Below are 12,950 nucleotides of genomic sequence, written 5' to 3' on the forward strand. Positions count from 1 at the left end.
TCGCTCTACCCATCTACTAAAAAAGAAAGGCAAAGATATTTGTCAGTGCAGCCTAGGCTACACCCCTCAGCTTTATGTCTCCCTTTGTCATGATAATCTTTTCAACCCAGTCTCACCCTTTAGCTCTCTCCAAGTTCTGTCCTCTGCATTTTAATCAGATCCAGTCTATCCCCGTTTCACTGCAAAGCACCCAAACACAGAAAGAAACTATCTCTTTCTGTGTTTCTGATAAATTAAAGGAGCTTTTTGGCAGCAGCAAATGGAGTCTTTGGTCCAGACTTTGAAGATTGCATTTTTCTACACTGACATGTTTGTTCACTGAAGTAAAATAAGCTTCTGTAGTTTCTGCGATGGCATGCTTTAAAAAAGTGGCAAAAAAGTCACGTGTTTATGAAAGCAGCAACAGCGGTGCCTGAAAGCATCTAAAACCCCATCTACATCTCTATCTATCTATCTCTCTCTCTCTCTCTCTCTCTCTCTCTCTCTCTCTCTCTTTCTCCATAGTGCGGAAAGATTCAAACCCGGCAGCTTTCATCATCTCTGTCTATGGTACTGAAATAGTCAAACCCACTGCATCTGCCCTTCTATCCATGGGCTTTTTCTTTCTGTATAAAATTTGAATTAAACTCAGCACACACACTAATGACACATATCAAAAGCAAGGCAGCAGTCTCAACTGAAGTATCTGTGCCTGTGCAGTTCACTTAATAATAATTTGCTTGGATAAGTGCAAAGAACTGCACCTTGGGTGTGTTGTGCGAGTTGCGTCGACGTCCCTCTTCCAGCTTCATCTCAGAGTACAGTTCCTCCTCATCCTCTTCCATGATGTCAGACAGGTCAGAGCCCCGGCTGCTTTCGCTGTGATAATCTTCATTGTGACTATAGTGAGGCTTTTGGTAGTTACACACACAAACGAACAGACGCGATTAAGTCCGCATACAAACATACATACATGCACACACCAAACACACATGGATAAGGCCAGCACGCCCACGTGAACACACATAAAGACACGGGTTAAGGAGTGTGTACACATGCAACCACCTCAGACGTACATGCACACACGCACGTCCAGATGCACACATGTGAGGAGGTTTTTCCACTGAAACACACGTTAGGTGCTTGAGCTCAGAAGTGTGATAAGCAAAGTGTGTCGATTATCACACGGGTCTTACCGGCCTCCCCAGCTCAGAGCCTCTGAGGAACTCGTCAACCGAGGGTCCTCTCCGTCGACCGCGAGCAAACCCTTCCTCGTCTTCCTCTTCCTCATCAGAGTGATGCTGGTGAAATGAATGACCCTGTTCTCCATATCTGCCCTGCCTTCTGTCACCCTGAAAACATGCGTGTGTAAATAGGAATGGAACAGCGTTAACGGTGTCTTTAGGTTTTATTATAATCACAGAAAGCTGAATATTCTTTTATGTTTAGCAACTTGTGACACTTCCCTTCTTCAGCTACTCTAAATTCAAATTAAAGCAACAGTTTAATGACAGTGACTTGTGCTAAAATATATAACATCATTTTCATTAAGCATCTAGAGCAGGGGTGGGCAATCTCAGTCCACGAGGGCCGGTGTCCCTGCAGGTTTTAGATCTCACCTTGGGTCAACACACCTGAATTACATGATTAGTTCGTTACCAGGCCTCTGGAGAACTTCAGGACATGTTGAGGAGCTAATTTAGCCATTTAAATCAGCTGTGTTGGTTCGAGGACACATCTAAAATCTGCAGGGACACCGGCCCTCGTGGACTGAGATTGCCCACCCCTGATCTAGAGTGTTGTGTGAGCCAGCATTTCCATTTTCACCAGACCTTTCCGCTTTCTGCTGCCACCCTCTGAGCTGCTTCTCGAGCAATGGCTTTGGCCACAGTGTCCGGGATAAGCGTGCCTCTGGGCTGAGGAAGAATCCTCTGGGGTGAGGGAGACCGTGGATTGGCAGGTGATGGGGCTTCAAGGGTGTGACCTTGCATGGGCACTGGAGGCTGGACAGAAGGAGAGCGTGTAGGGTCCCAGCCAGGTTGGCCAGGTAGAATAGCTCCCCCGTGATGGGCCGCATGGTCTTTGGCATCCAGGTCTCTGGCACTTACTGGTCTCAGAGGTATAAGGTGGGGTTGGGGGTGGGGCAGCAGAGGCAGTTGGTGCTGTGGCCTGGGACCTTGGTGGGGTGGACAAGGCTGAAGATGCAAGGGCTGCGGCTGGGGATGGGGAGGACGAAGCTGGGGTTGCGGGGGTCCACCTTGATGGGGGAGTCTGGGATGGGGTTGAGCATGTGGAGGATGGGGCGGCAGTTGTTGTCCATGTGGTGGAGCGGGAAGTTGGGGTGTGGGATGAGGAAGGTGAGGGGATTGGAGGAGAGGTTGAGCATGGGGGTGTGGAGGGGGGCCTGCGTGAGGATGCACTGGTGGTGGCAGGGGAAGCGGAGGTAGAGGCACAAGCAGGTTGTTTGGAATGACAGCAACTTGAGAGTCCTGGGATTCTCCCTGGACCGACAGTGTCCTAACGATGACTTCCCTGGCCTCGAGGCATTGAATCCTTGTCAGTTCAACCGTAACATAGTCTGCCATAGGGAACAGCACCTCAGCTATCTAGACGCAGAAAAAAAAAAATGTTAACATAAACAGTGGCTGCAGTTTCATTTTAACAACAACTAAAACATTATCGGTATCAGAGTCAATACATCCAAAACAAAAATGGACAAATCCAGCTACTGAAATTTGACTAGCCCCCTGCACTTTATAGTGTCAAATAAGTGATTTCACTGAACTAACGAAAATACCTTTTTAATTTGATTTATTATGGTGGGAAAAACGCTCTTAAGATTTCCACCCGCAGGGGCAGCTCAAAAACAGATTTCTGCCCAGTGTGGCTGAACGTTGATTTACCCTTTCAGGTTTACTGTGCTGATTTACTTTAGCAGTCACCAGAGGGAGCGAGAGACCTTTCCAAGACACAGACCTGCACCGCACGTTAATTACAAGTAGGTGGCACTGCTGAGTGAACTAATGGTAATGATGACATAATGCCACGCTGAAAGGCAGAGGCTGTTAATGTCCCATCTGTGGTGTATATTCTCATGTTTTGACTGGATTACACATGATTAAACATTTCAGTGTTGTAAATACTGTATCCCTGTACAGCATGTAGACCTTAGGAATATACATCCCATATGCTTAGGATTTAGCCACAAACTACTGTAGTTTCTCATAACAGAACACAATACATCATGAGCAATGCCTTTAAATCAAGCTCTGTATGATCACTCATTATATCCTTTTAAAAAGAATGATATATAAAAAGTAAACTAGTCTTGGCAGGCGAGACCTAGACATGCTAACTCACCCTCTGCCCTTTAGTGCAGACTGCGTAACCAATGACATTTGCCCCATTGGATGTGCCTGTGGGAGAGAGGATGGGGGGCTTCCAGCAGACCTGCAGGACCCCTGGAGCCTGCCCACAGAGCACCTGAACATCCTGGGGTGGCAGCGGAGGCCCTGGGAGGTAACCAATCCAGTGTGTAAGAAAAATAATCTCTTACGGTTTACTGATTTAGTACATGTAGGATACAAACGAGAGGGGGAATGATGTGAAGCATTCATCAGATGCACAAATACGTGTGTACACACACACACACACACACACACACACACCACCATGCACAGAAATGCCCAGACACAAAGGAGGAAATGAGGACGTGAGGTTGGGGTGGGGTGGGGAGGTGGGGTTATAATTTGACTTGCATATCTAAATTTATGAAATTACATAACAGCTTATTTGTATTTTGCAGAGATACACAGTTCATGCGGGCTACTTGATAGCATGACATTGCTGGTGGGAAACATTCACAAAACACTGCGTGTTGTGTTTAGACAATGTCATTTAAATGTATGGTGAGTTTTTGCACAACACTAATATTTCCTAACCTAAGATGATTGTCAGACAAATCAAAATGAAAATTTTAGTTTTATTTTTATATACACAGACCTATATTTTTAGGTCTGTATTCCTTATATATGCTATTCTACTATAACCTTTCAGTAATCTTTGGAAGAGATGAAAACTAAGGGTTGCCCCAAGATATACACTGCTGCCTCCACATGCAGAGAGCCTGATTACAGCTCAGCATTTCTTTTTCCTGATCTCTTTGAAATCTGGATAAAACATGCACAACTGCATTCGAGCAGAAGCAAATGCACACTGATAGAAAATGGTCATTTCAGTGAGAAGTGGAGGGGCACCGCTTTATATAGAACTGGCTATGTCAGGCTAGGCTATAGGCTGAGGAAATGACTCATCATAGTAATTATTGATCATATCTCGTGCTGCTCTGGTATTCTCTAATTAGTGAAGTGCACTGTGCAGCAAACTTGGGCAAAATTGCATACAAATTTGGCTTCGAACAACAAATTGTGCATTTTCAAAGGACATGTAAATGACAGACTTGTTTTTAAAAGGTTTTCAATCAGTTTTCAATCTCAGAACCAGAATAAGATGCCATTTTGCCCACATTTCATAATAAACTGCATATACTGAACAACATGGCACAGTCATCCTCCCTGCAAAATGTGTCAGAGCACTAATGACATCTCTTAGGTTTAGTGCTGGAATATATGGGAAACCCAGCCCAGCACTGAAGCTTCGTTCTGACCTGTTCTGCAAAATGGTGTTGGACCTAGACAAAATACAATACACAACAACGACATGGTAAAGAAATGTGATGCTATACTATTCTAGAGCAGAGTACAATAACATTAGAATTCATATTACAGTACATGATCTTGCATATGAGAGTTAAACTAAGACTCTTAGAAGCATGTGAAAGTAATCGTCAGCTATTAAGCTGCGCATTATTGATACAGTATCTCTGTGGATAATAATTAACCTTTCTGACCTGCTGCCTGAGTGCAGAACTCCACGCCGGCTTCCTTCCTCTCTCTCTGCTCCAGCGGCAGTTGCCACGGCACCTGGTGGGGCTGCGCCACCACCGTCACTTTGTAAACTGTCAGGGGCTTCAGGTTGTGGAACCGTAGTCTATATCTTCCCGGTTTTACCGCTGCATGCTCTACCCCGTCTAAGAACACAGTGTGAGCATAGTTGCTGTTGCTAGGCAACCAAGAGAGCTCGGCAGTGTCACGCTGAATGTCATCGACGCGCAGACCGCACGGCGCCACCACCACATTGGCTCCCACCAGCAAGGTGCAGCGCAGCTCATCTGACAAGCCCCGGTCTGTGACGCTCTGCACTGACACACGGTGGACGCAGCCGTCCAGGTCCAGCTTCTCCAGCAAACACTTGGTCCGACCACCGTATGGTATATTGGCACGAAGCTCCCCATCTACTAACACATTGTAGCTAGAGATGTTCCCCCAGCCCAAAGGCACTAGTGGAGGCTCCCAGGCCACGATGACACTCCGTGCCAGCTGCTTGATCAAGGTGATCTTTCTGGGGTAAGGCACAACGTCTTCCGCCAGGTCCTCAGGATCCAAGGGCCCACCTGTCCCATTGCTACAGGGAACCAAGGCGTTTGCTGAGCTCAGAAGGCCATCCTGGGAGGCACCTCCATCCACAGCCATCAAGGCTAGGGATGTGTGCTCAAGTGAGCCGAGATCTTCCCCTCCGTCTCCAGCCTGAATGCCTGGTTTTTCCTTGTCCTGGACAAACTCCACAAAGTTGGAAGGAACAAGTCCTCTTTGGCCATCCAGCAGCTCCCCTGTCATACATAAACAAGTACAGACACAAAGGTAGAAAATAACAGAAATATGTCATTCATTTTTTAAATTGATATTTCTAGTTAAAAAGAATAAAAGTAGATAACAGAAAATCCTGCTACTATTTAATAAATGTCTCTTTAGGAAACAACTTTCTGTTTTGATGCCACCTGTAAGTGTTAAAATTAGGCTTCTCTCACAACACAAAGACAAAAGCAAAGCAATAACTTAAACACATAAATCGGTGAGAGCTTCTTTTTTTCTTTTTTTCTTTTTAAACCTGCAAGGTGGGAATGAGTCACTGAGTGAGAGGTGGAAGATATGTAAACATACAGCATGTTCTATTCCCTAAGATGTAAGATTCCCCACGGGTTCTCTGATGCCATCTTTCATACTCCAACACACAACTTAGAAAACACTCCTTTCAACATTTCTAAGGACCTCAGCGTTTGAACATTTCCAGGAGCACCCCAGAGTACGTAGATGCTGCGGTCAATGCAGGAAAAAAAAAAAAAGAAAAGAAAGTGCTTAGATTTGCAGTGTAGTTTTTTCCCCCAAGGCAATAAGTTTGTCTTCAACAAAGCTCCCTATCATCTCGTCCTTCAATCCCTTTTTCCACAGAGGCCTGGGGGGCCTTAAGACCATCTTGGTGTGTCTCTACAAGTGTATCTGAGAGAGGGTGTTTGTTGTTTATGTGTGCTGGTGATTAAGCTGAGCCCTGCTGGATTAGTCATCAAACTAAGAGACCAAGGTCCCCATCCTGACAACAGCTTGGTATGCAGCCCAAGTCGCCCCTCCTGTGTGGTAAATACAGGGACCGTCTGCAATACCATGCAATCTGACTGCACACAGCTAATGAATCACGGGGCTTTCTATGATGGTCTGTGCTGGCTGCAGGATTGCTAGCAAGGGGGATTAGGATTGCCTCTGATGGAGAAGCCTTCATAATTATAAAGAGATTATACAGAGAGTCAGTCCAGCCACCAGTTATGAAAAAGTATCGGGAAACTTTTCTTCATGACACCACGCACTGACTAAGTGGAAGTCACGCGATGAAAGTAGCCAACTAGTATGTATGACGGACTTATTCTATATCAGGGTGACAAAGCCTGTCAAGCAGTCCTTGCAGCACGTTTACAAAAATGACTGCATCAGCATTACGTTTAGATTGTGCTGTATCATTACATAACACGACATAATGTAAAGAGACTGCAGAGGCACAAAATGCATCACAGATACAATGTGTCATTCTACACATGCAACATTTTTACATATACCACTTACTGCACAGTGTGCTGTAGGTGCAATGCAGTACATGTTACAGTCAAAAACGCCACAGACATAAATACGATGGTGAAAGACAAAGCAACTTCAGTGGAGAATAAATGCCAGTTGACACACACTACTCGGCATTTTTGTGTCATTTTGAGACAATACATAATGATGCATGCACTTGTTTTCACTGTCAGGCAGCATCAGCGACAGCAGACAAGCACTCAGGCAAAACTGCAGGCCTGAACAGAAGAAAACCTATCCTCCCAAATAGAAAATTTGTTGCAGTATTTTCAGATTTTTGCCAGAATTTGATTTATTGAGCCAGAAGCACGTATCGCCTCACAGACCGCTTCAAATGCTCTATGTTTGTTGTGTACGACTCACCTTCATAGAAGCCATCGTCATCCATGTTTCCATACACATACAGATACTTTCCAGCCACAAGGGGGAGTTCTGCTTCAGGATGCTCATTTGGTCCATCGTAAGGGTTATAACTTGAGGGAAAGAAAGATTTTTCATTCATTTGTGAAGGAAAATTAAAGATAATGTGCGTTAAAACCCGAAATGAAATTATTTCTGTATTTAAACTTGTCTTATGCACCTATAACGGGCAGTGCAAAGGCGGACCTGGCCTGTGTAGCGAGATTTGGACCTGGGTGATGGGCTGGCCTCATCCTCCATCTATAGATAAATGAGAGGAACAAATTAAAGACAAGTGTTATTAGCAGGGATAAGCGACTTTCCTACAGCATATTTAAGAATTAGCAGTTTGCAGCAACTCTTGAACCATTCCTTTTCAAGATATGAATATGTAAGTTAATTATTTAAAAACAATTAACATAATAGGTTATGCATGCATTATTCATGGATGTGGCATCACACAGACCCACCTCTGATGAGGGAAACTGTCGGGGGTGGATGGGGTGGTCCGTTGTCACGGTGCTGGATTTGACAGACAGCAGTTCTGGTGGTTCTCTGTCTCCAGTCTGCGGTGAGCAGGGCAAGAACTGGGATATCAGCAGCGGCGTGTCTGCCGCACTCTCATCACCTGGGAGACATTGATTTCCATAGCAAATAAAGAGTAACTGCCTTTTCCTTCCACAACCATTTCGCGCTCTTTGGAGCAAAACCATTGATCTCCTGCGGGTACGACTAACACCCTTCATTTGGAAGGCCACTCCACCCCTATCAGCCCATCCTATTGGCAAAACAGACTTAAAAAAAATGCAGAAAATACAAAACGGAATTCCCTGAAGAAATTAACAATACGTAAACAACACAGATCAAGTGCATCACTGCGTTCTTGTGGTTTGTATGTAATATTATGCATTAGCACAAAAACATCAGTGAATTCTGCCCGAAGTGAAGAGACAGATAAAACAGGATTTTCAGCACTTCAAAGACCTTTGGTTTGTGCCAGACTGTATAAATCTACATCACTGATACGGCTCTATTTGCTGTATCTGCAGGTTGCACTATGTGTTGTTAGAATACTAATGTGTTAAATTACATTCGTGTCGTACATCAGGCTTGTGATCAAGGACAGATATTGATCATGAATAAGCACCGTCTCCATTAATGGTATCCACCTCTGGTTTGCAGTGAGTGGGTCCAGCTGTAATGTGAGCTGTCTGGGGATTAGATCACTGATTATCATTTTATCTGATCATAACCCTTTTAAGCACTAATAATTTTTTAGATGCTTTTATCTGGAGAGCACATATGTTTTTAGAATAGTTAGACCCCACTAATATTTAACCCTGCTAGTCTACAGTTTAATATCACCACTTTATATTACACAGTTACATTAATACTCACAGAACCACACTCACACTCAAGTAAATACATAAAACCGCTCAGCTAAAACTGAGGAAAGTAGTAATCAGAGAAAAATAAATAAATAAAAATCAGGGACTGACTTTAAGACTTTTGATTTGTTTTGATATATCCCCGTCCCCCAGCCTCATAACTCCCTTTATGGCTCAATGTGTTTCATACAAAGCTGGCTGTGAGGTGAGACTCACCTGTCTCTGGTTGGGCTTCAAATCTGACCTGCGAGAGTTTCTTCTGTGGTGAGGGCGGGATCTGGGATGCAGAGGTGGTATTACTTTTAAGGATATTCACAGGTTCCGACTGCAGGTGGAAATTCAGCAGCTCTTTGGACAGCTGGTGAAAGTGTTCACTGTGTGACCGGCATTCCTGCTCCAGGTCACGAACCTTGACCTTTGGCAGTTAAGAAAAAGAGCAGAAAGGATTGTGAAGACTGAGAGAAAAAAAAAAAGGAAGAAAAAAAAAAAAAGAATGGGAGGTGAAAGGTGATTATTCTTCAGGGCTTTGGCAGTATATAATTTTGAATCTCTAGCAATCTAATCTAAACACGTGGAAGTGTAGAGTCATTTACTGATATGGTTAAATCGTGATAACCAAGCCTGAGCACTGCATGAAGTTATATCATAGACATGCTATCAGAGGAAGGCCTAGAGGGGAAAACGTGAATATACATATAATCACTTTTGGTGATACAGAATGTAATTTTGGTTTCACAGGTTTGCAATTAAAGGAAAATTCGAAGAGGAAAGGAAGGGTGATGTAACTAACTAATCAGGGATGAAAATAAATACCTGAAACATTCTGTCCTTATTGTTCTGTTCAGACAAAATGTGGAAATCAGAAGTAGTAAGTAAAGAAAGGGGGAAAAAAATGCAGAAAGAACCAATCATTAATAAAAGCAAATGAAAGGGGAAAAAAAAAAAAACAATGAGAACACAAATGTATTTATGAGTCGACAAAAAAATAAGACAAATATGTTTGTCAAACTGAAATGGACTCGTAAGCACAAAAACACAGAGTGGAAAACATATGGGGATTTCACACCTACAGACAGCACAACTATGCTTTCCCTCCTGTGGCCATATTTGCCCATAACTATAGAGAAACGCGCCTGTGAAAGAGACCAACTGATTCAGTGATTTCTAGGAAGAGATCTCCTTGACAGAGTTTCAATTTCTCTGACCAAACTGTTTTTTCTGAGCCAAGCTCAGTCTGCTTGCTCAGTAAAATCGTATTAGAGCGCTCCAGATGGATAATAACGTGACCTCATATGAACCGCACACAAAGGAGTCTGCGACGTATTCTCGTAGCAAAAGGATTTAAAGTAAGACGAGAAAATAATTTTGAGTAGAAGTCTGTGATGAAACAGCGGGTCAGCGATTACCATCAGGGGTGGGGGGGGCGACGTGTAGCGTTAATGCAACGCGTGACAACGCAACTACAGAAACGTTTGGAGCGCTATAACAAAAGCAACCTAAATAAGAAGACAGAGGCAGAAATGTGACCGCAAGCACAAAGGATACGCTATTGTCTGATTAGTCTGATGTATGAGTCACAATCTGGTGTGGAGTACTGGAAAAAAAAAACTACACAATAGTGTAGCCAAGCAGATAAGTGTTTTGCTGGAAGAGAGACGGGGGGGAACTTACTTATGGGACTTCATTAGAAGAGAGTCCAGAACCCCAACGGTACCCATGTGTCATAAGTTCAAATTTAGAATAAACTTATGCTTCGTTTGCGTCGTATGGCTCCACATTAAAACCCTGCTTGTCCACCCACGCAGCTGTTTTCAATTAGCCTGATTAGACGTCGTTGAAGGCCTACGTAGGCGTGTGCAGACGGTGCCTTTTTTAACATCTCTCTTAATGTCTTGCCAGTTTAAATGCACTAGTTAGTCCAAGAAACGTCACTTTTCAATTTACTTAATTTAAATAATTTCCTGCGTCTGTGCGTTCAATTTCAGGCTCAGCAGAGGTGAGGTGATTACTGAAAATGGTGTGGGTGTGAGTCACGCAGTTAAACTAATACATTCATTTGACAAATATACCTCGCTTATTTTATTTTAGCCCCAAATGTAGAATGGCTCTGAGGATGGCAGTGTTGGTTGATGTTAGCCCAGGCTAAAATATCTTAAGAACTGCACTGGAAACAGACATTAAAAAGAAAGAAAAAAGAAAAACTCCTGCTGGGGTGAAGAGTAAAAAAAAACCTCAAGTTTCTGCATTTACACAATTGAATGTTGGACAAGAAAAACTATATTGTGTCTTGCAACATCAAAGGTGTGCGCTTTCATCTCCTTTTTGATGTCAGATTGTGGGCTTTTGATTAGCTAACATTTCCTCCCAGTTAGGTTTATATCGCCACCTCTTGCTTTGGCATGTTCTTGACAGACAGTAGATCGCTCTTTGCGTTTACATTTGGACTGAGATATTTTTCAAAATGACCTCAGAAAAATCTCAGTTTTAGCGAACACCCGTGTACGTGTGGACATAGCCTAAAATTCTCACTTTTAGAGCCCAGCGTTGGACATTTTGACCATCTCTGTAGTGTGTTTGTGCCTCTTACAGTACTTTTAATATATCAGACAAATAATACAGCTTGCTGTGCAGTTGTTATACTATAAAACAATCGAAGAAGTCTCCACACTGCACCCATAGATATGTTATGTACAATCAAGATTACTGGCATTAGTTTATAATTTAACACTCCACTATCTCATTTAAATATGGCCACTTCCTGCTCCAGAAAAGAAGATGGAAATAACCATAAAGCTAAAACTGAAGCTAAAAGTTCAAGGCTAGTTCAAAGCACTGGGTGCCTTAGTAGAGTCAGACAGGATGTTTTACAGCAGCTAACTTGATACATAGACAAGCTTCAAGTCTTTTCCATATGTTCCAAAAAGGAGAGCTTCATCACCAACTTATCCATGTTTCCCCTTATTTCATCTGGAAAACTGACCCAATACTACATGAACCATCTTAAGGATGTGTTTTGATTCACCTGGTTAAAACAGAAAGCTCCACTATGTTTAAGAAACACAGCAATCCAGGAAACATAAGGGTTCGTTCAGCTTACTGTACCTCTAACAGGTGTACTGCTTCCTCATGCTCTTGGTCAGTTTGAACCCAAGCCTGCAGAGAACACACAGAAACACACAATGACAGCTGACACTGTGATCACAGTCCATGAGGTAGAATAGACAGCACACAGCTGACATACTGTCAACGCAATACCCTGGCGGATGCTCACTGGTTCATCAAACAGAGCTGGTACTTGAAGAGATGCCTACTTCTGATGGTACAGCTCCAATAAAAAGCAACTGGCTTATTTTAGGACATGTTAGTGTCCAAGTACTGGCTGTTAAAGGCAGTGAAATTAAACCCACTCTTGAGCGACTGTGCAAATCAATTTGTCTCAGTTTGAATGATCTGCATCTTTTTGAACATTAATGAATCTCTTTTAAACAAACATCAATGCAAAAATGGGACCAAAATGAGACAAACAAACCTCATAGACTTCTGAGAAAGAGACACTTTTCATCATGTTAGACTTGTGGTCTAATCCAGAAGGTATTTGATATTATTTCAGTCATCAGCATAGGAAGGAAACAGTAAGCAGGAACACATGCACACATGTATATTCTGTTTTACGAAATATCAAAAAAGAAAAAAACAACCACAACAGGTCAGATCTTCATGCTGCAAGATATTTGTAATGTGTACAAATATATCAGCAACTACAAAGGCAACATTTTTAGCCGTGTTCTTCATCACACGATCAAAGGGACCATGGCTGCATTTGTAATCACATCTGCTGATTTTGGAGCGGGCTATATGAGGTATCTGTATTTTCTGATACAGTAGCAGTGATTCAGCATAAAGTGGCTCAAGACACATCATTATCCAAACAAAGACCTTTGGCATAAATTCACTACACAAAAGTCGATAACCAAGGAGGGATACTGCCAAAAGTATTAAAAGAATAGACTTAAAGCGGTTTTTAAACATACCTTTTGCAATTGATTGATCTCCTTCTGCTTGGTGTGAAGGGCCACCAAGGCTTGCTCATGCTCTGTCTGCAACTGTTGCTTTAGCTCTACAGCCTCATGCATATGCTAGGAAGAAACAGAGGAAGCAGAAG

General features: G+C 43.0%; 1 protein-coding gene across 15 annotated transcripts in view; it reads right to left on the reverse strand.

Annotated features, from left to right (window-relative positions):
- Positions 1 to 12,950, reverse strand: part of LOC134630913 (RIMS-binding protein 2-like) — a 73,128-nt gene that overhangs the window by 15,378 nt on the left and 44,800 nt on the right. For 11 of the 15 annotated variants that reach the window (XM_063478703.1, XM_063478697.1, XM_063478712.1 and 8 more), the window contains 13 exons: positions 12,820 to 12,924; positions 11,891 to 11,941; positions 9,602 to 9,625; positions 9,005 to 9,203; positions 7,871 to 8,028; positions 7,582 to 7,661; positions 7,365 to 7,474; positions 4,889 to 5,707; positions 4,646 to 4,669; positions 3,340 to 3,491; positions 1,812 to 2,585; positions 1,176 to 1,331; positions 744 to 890 (listed from right to left, as the gene is read on the reverse strand). In XM_063478703.1, coding sequence (XP_063334773.1) covers positions 744 to 890; positions 1,176 to 1,331; positions 1,812 to 2,585; positions 3,340 to 3,491; positions 4,646 to 4,669; positions 4,889 to 5,707; positions 7,365 to 7,474; positions 7,582 to 7,661; positions 7,871 to 8,028; positions 9,005 to 9,203; positions 9,602 to 9,625; positions 11,891 to 11,941; positions 12,820 to 12,924 — 2,799 coding nt within the window. The remainder of the gene's footprint in view (positions 1 to 743; positions 891 to 1,175; positions 1,332 to 1,811; positions 2,586 to 3,339; positions 3,492 to 4,645; positions 4,670 to 4,888; positions 5,708 to 7,364; positions 7,475 to 7,581; positions 7,662 to 7,870; positions 8,029 to 9,004; positions 9,204 to 9,601; positions 9,626 to 11,890; positions 11,942 to 12,819; positions 12,925 to 12,950) is intronic. The other 4 variants (XM_063478699.1, XM_063478698.1, XM_063478704.1 and 1 more) reach the window with 4 other exon arrangements.

This window comes from Pelmatolapia mariae, linkage group LG7 (assembly GCF_036321145.2).
Source record: "Pelmatolapia mariae isolate MD_Pm_ZW linkage group LG7, Pm_UMD_F_2, whole genome shotgun sequence".
NCBI classification, from domain to species: domain Eukaryota; kingdom Metazoa; phylum Chordata; class Actinopteri; order Cichliformes; family Cichlidae; genus Pelmatolapia; species Pelmatolapia mariae.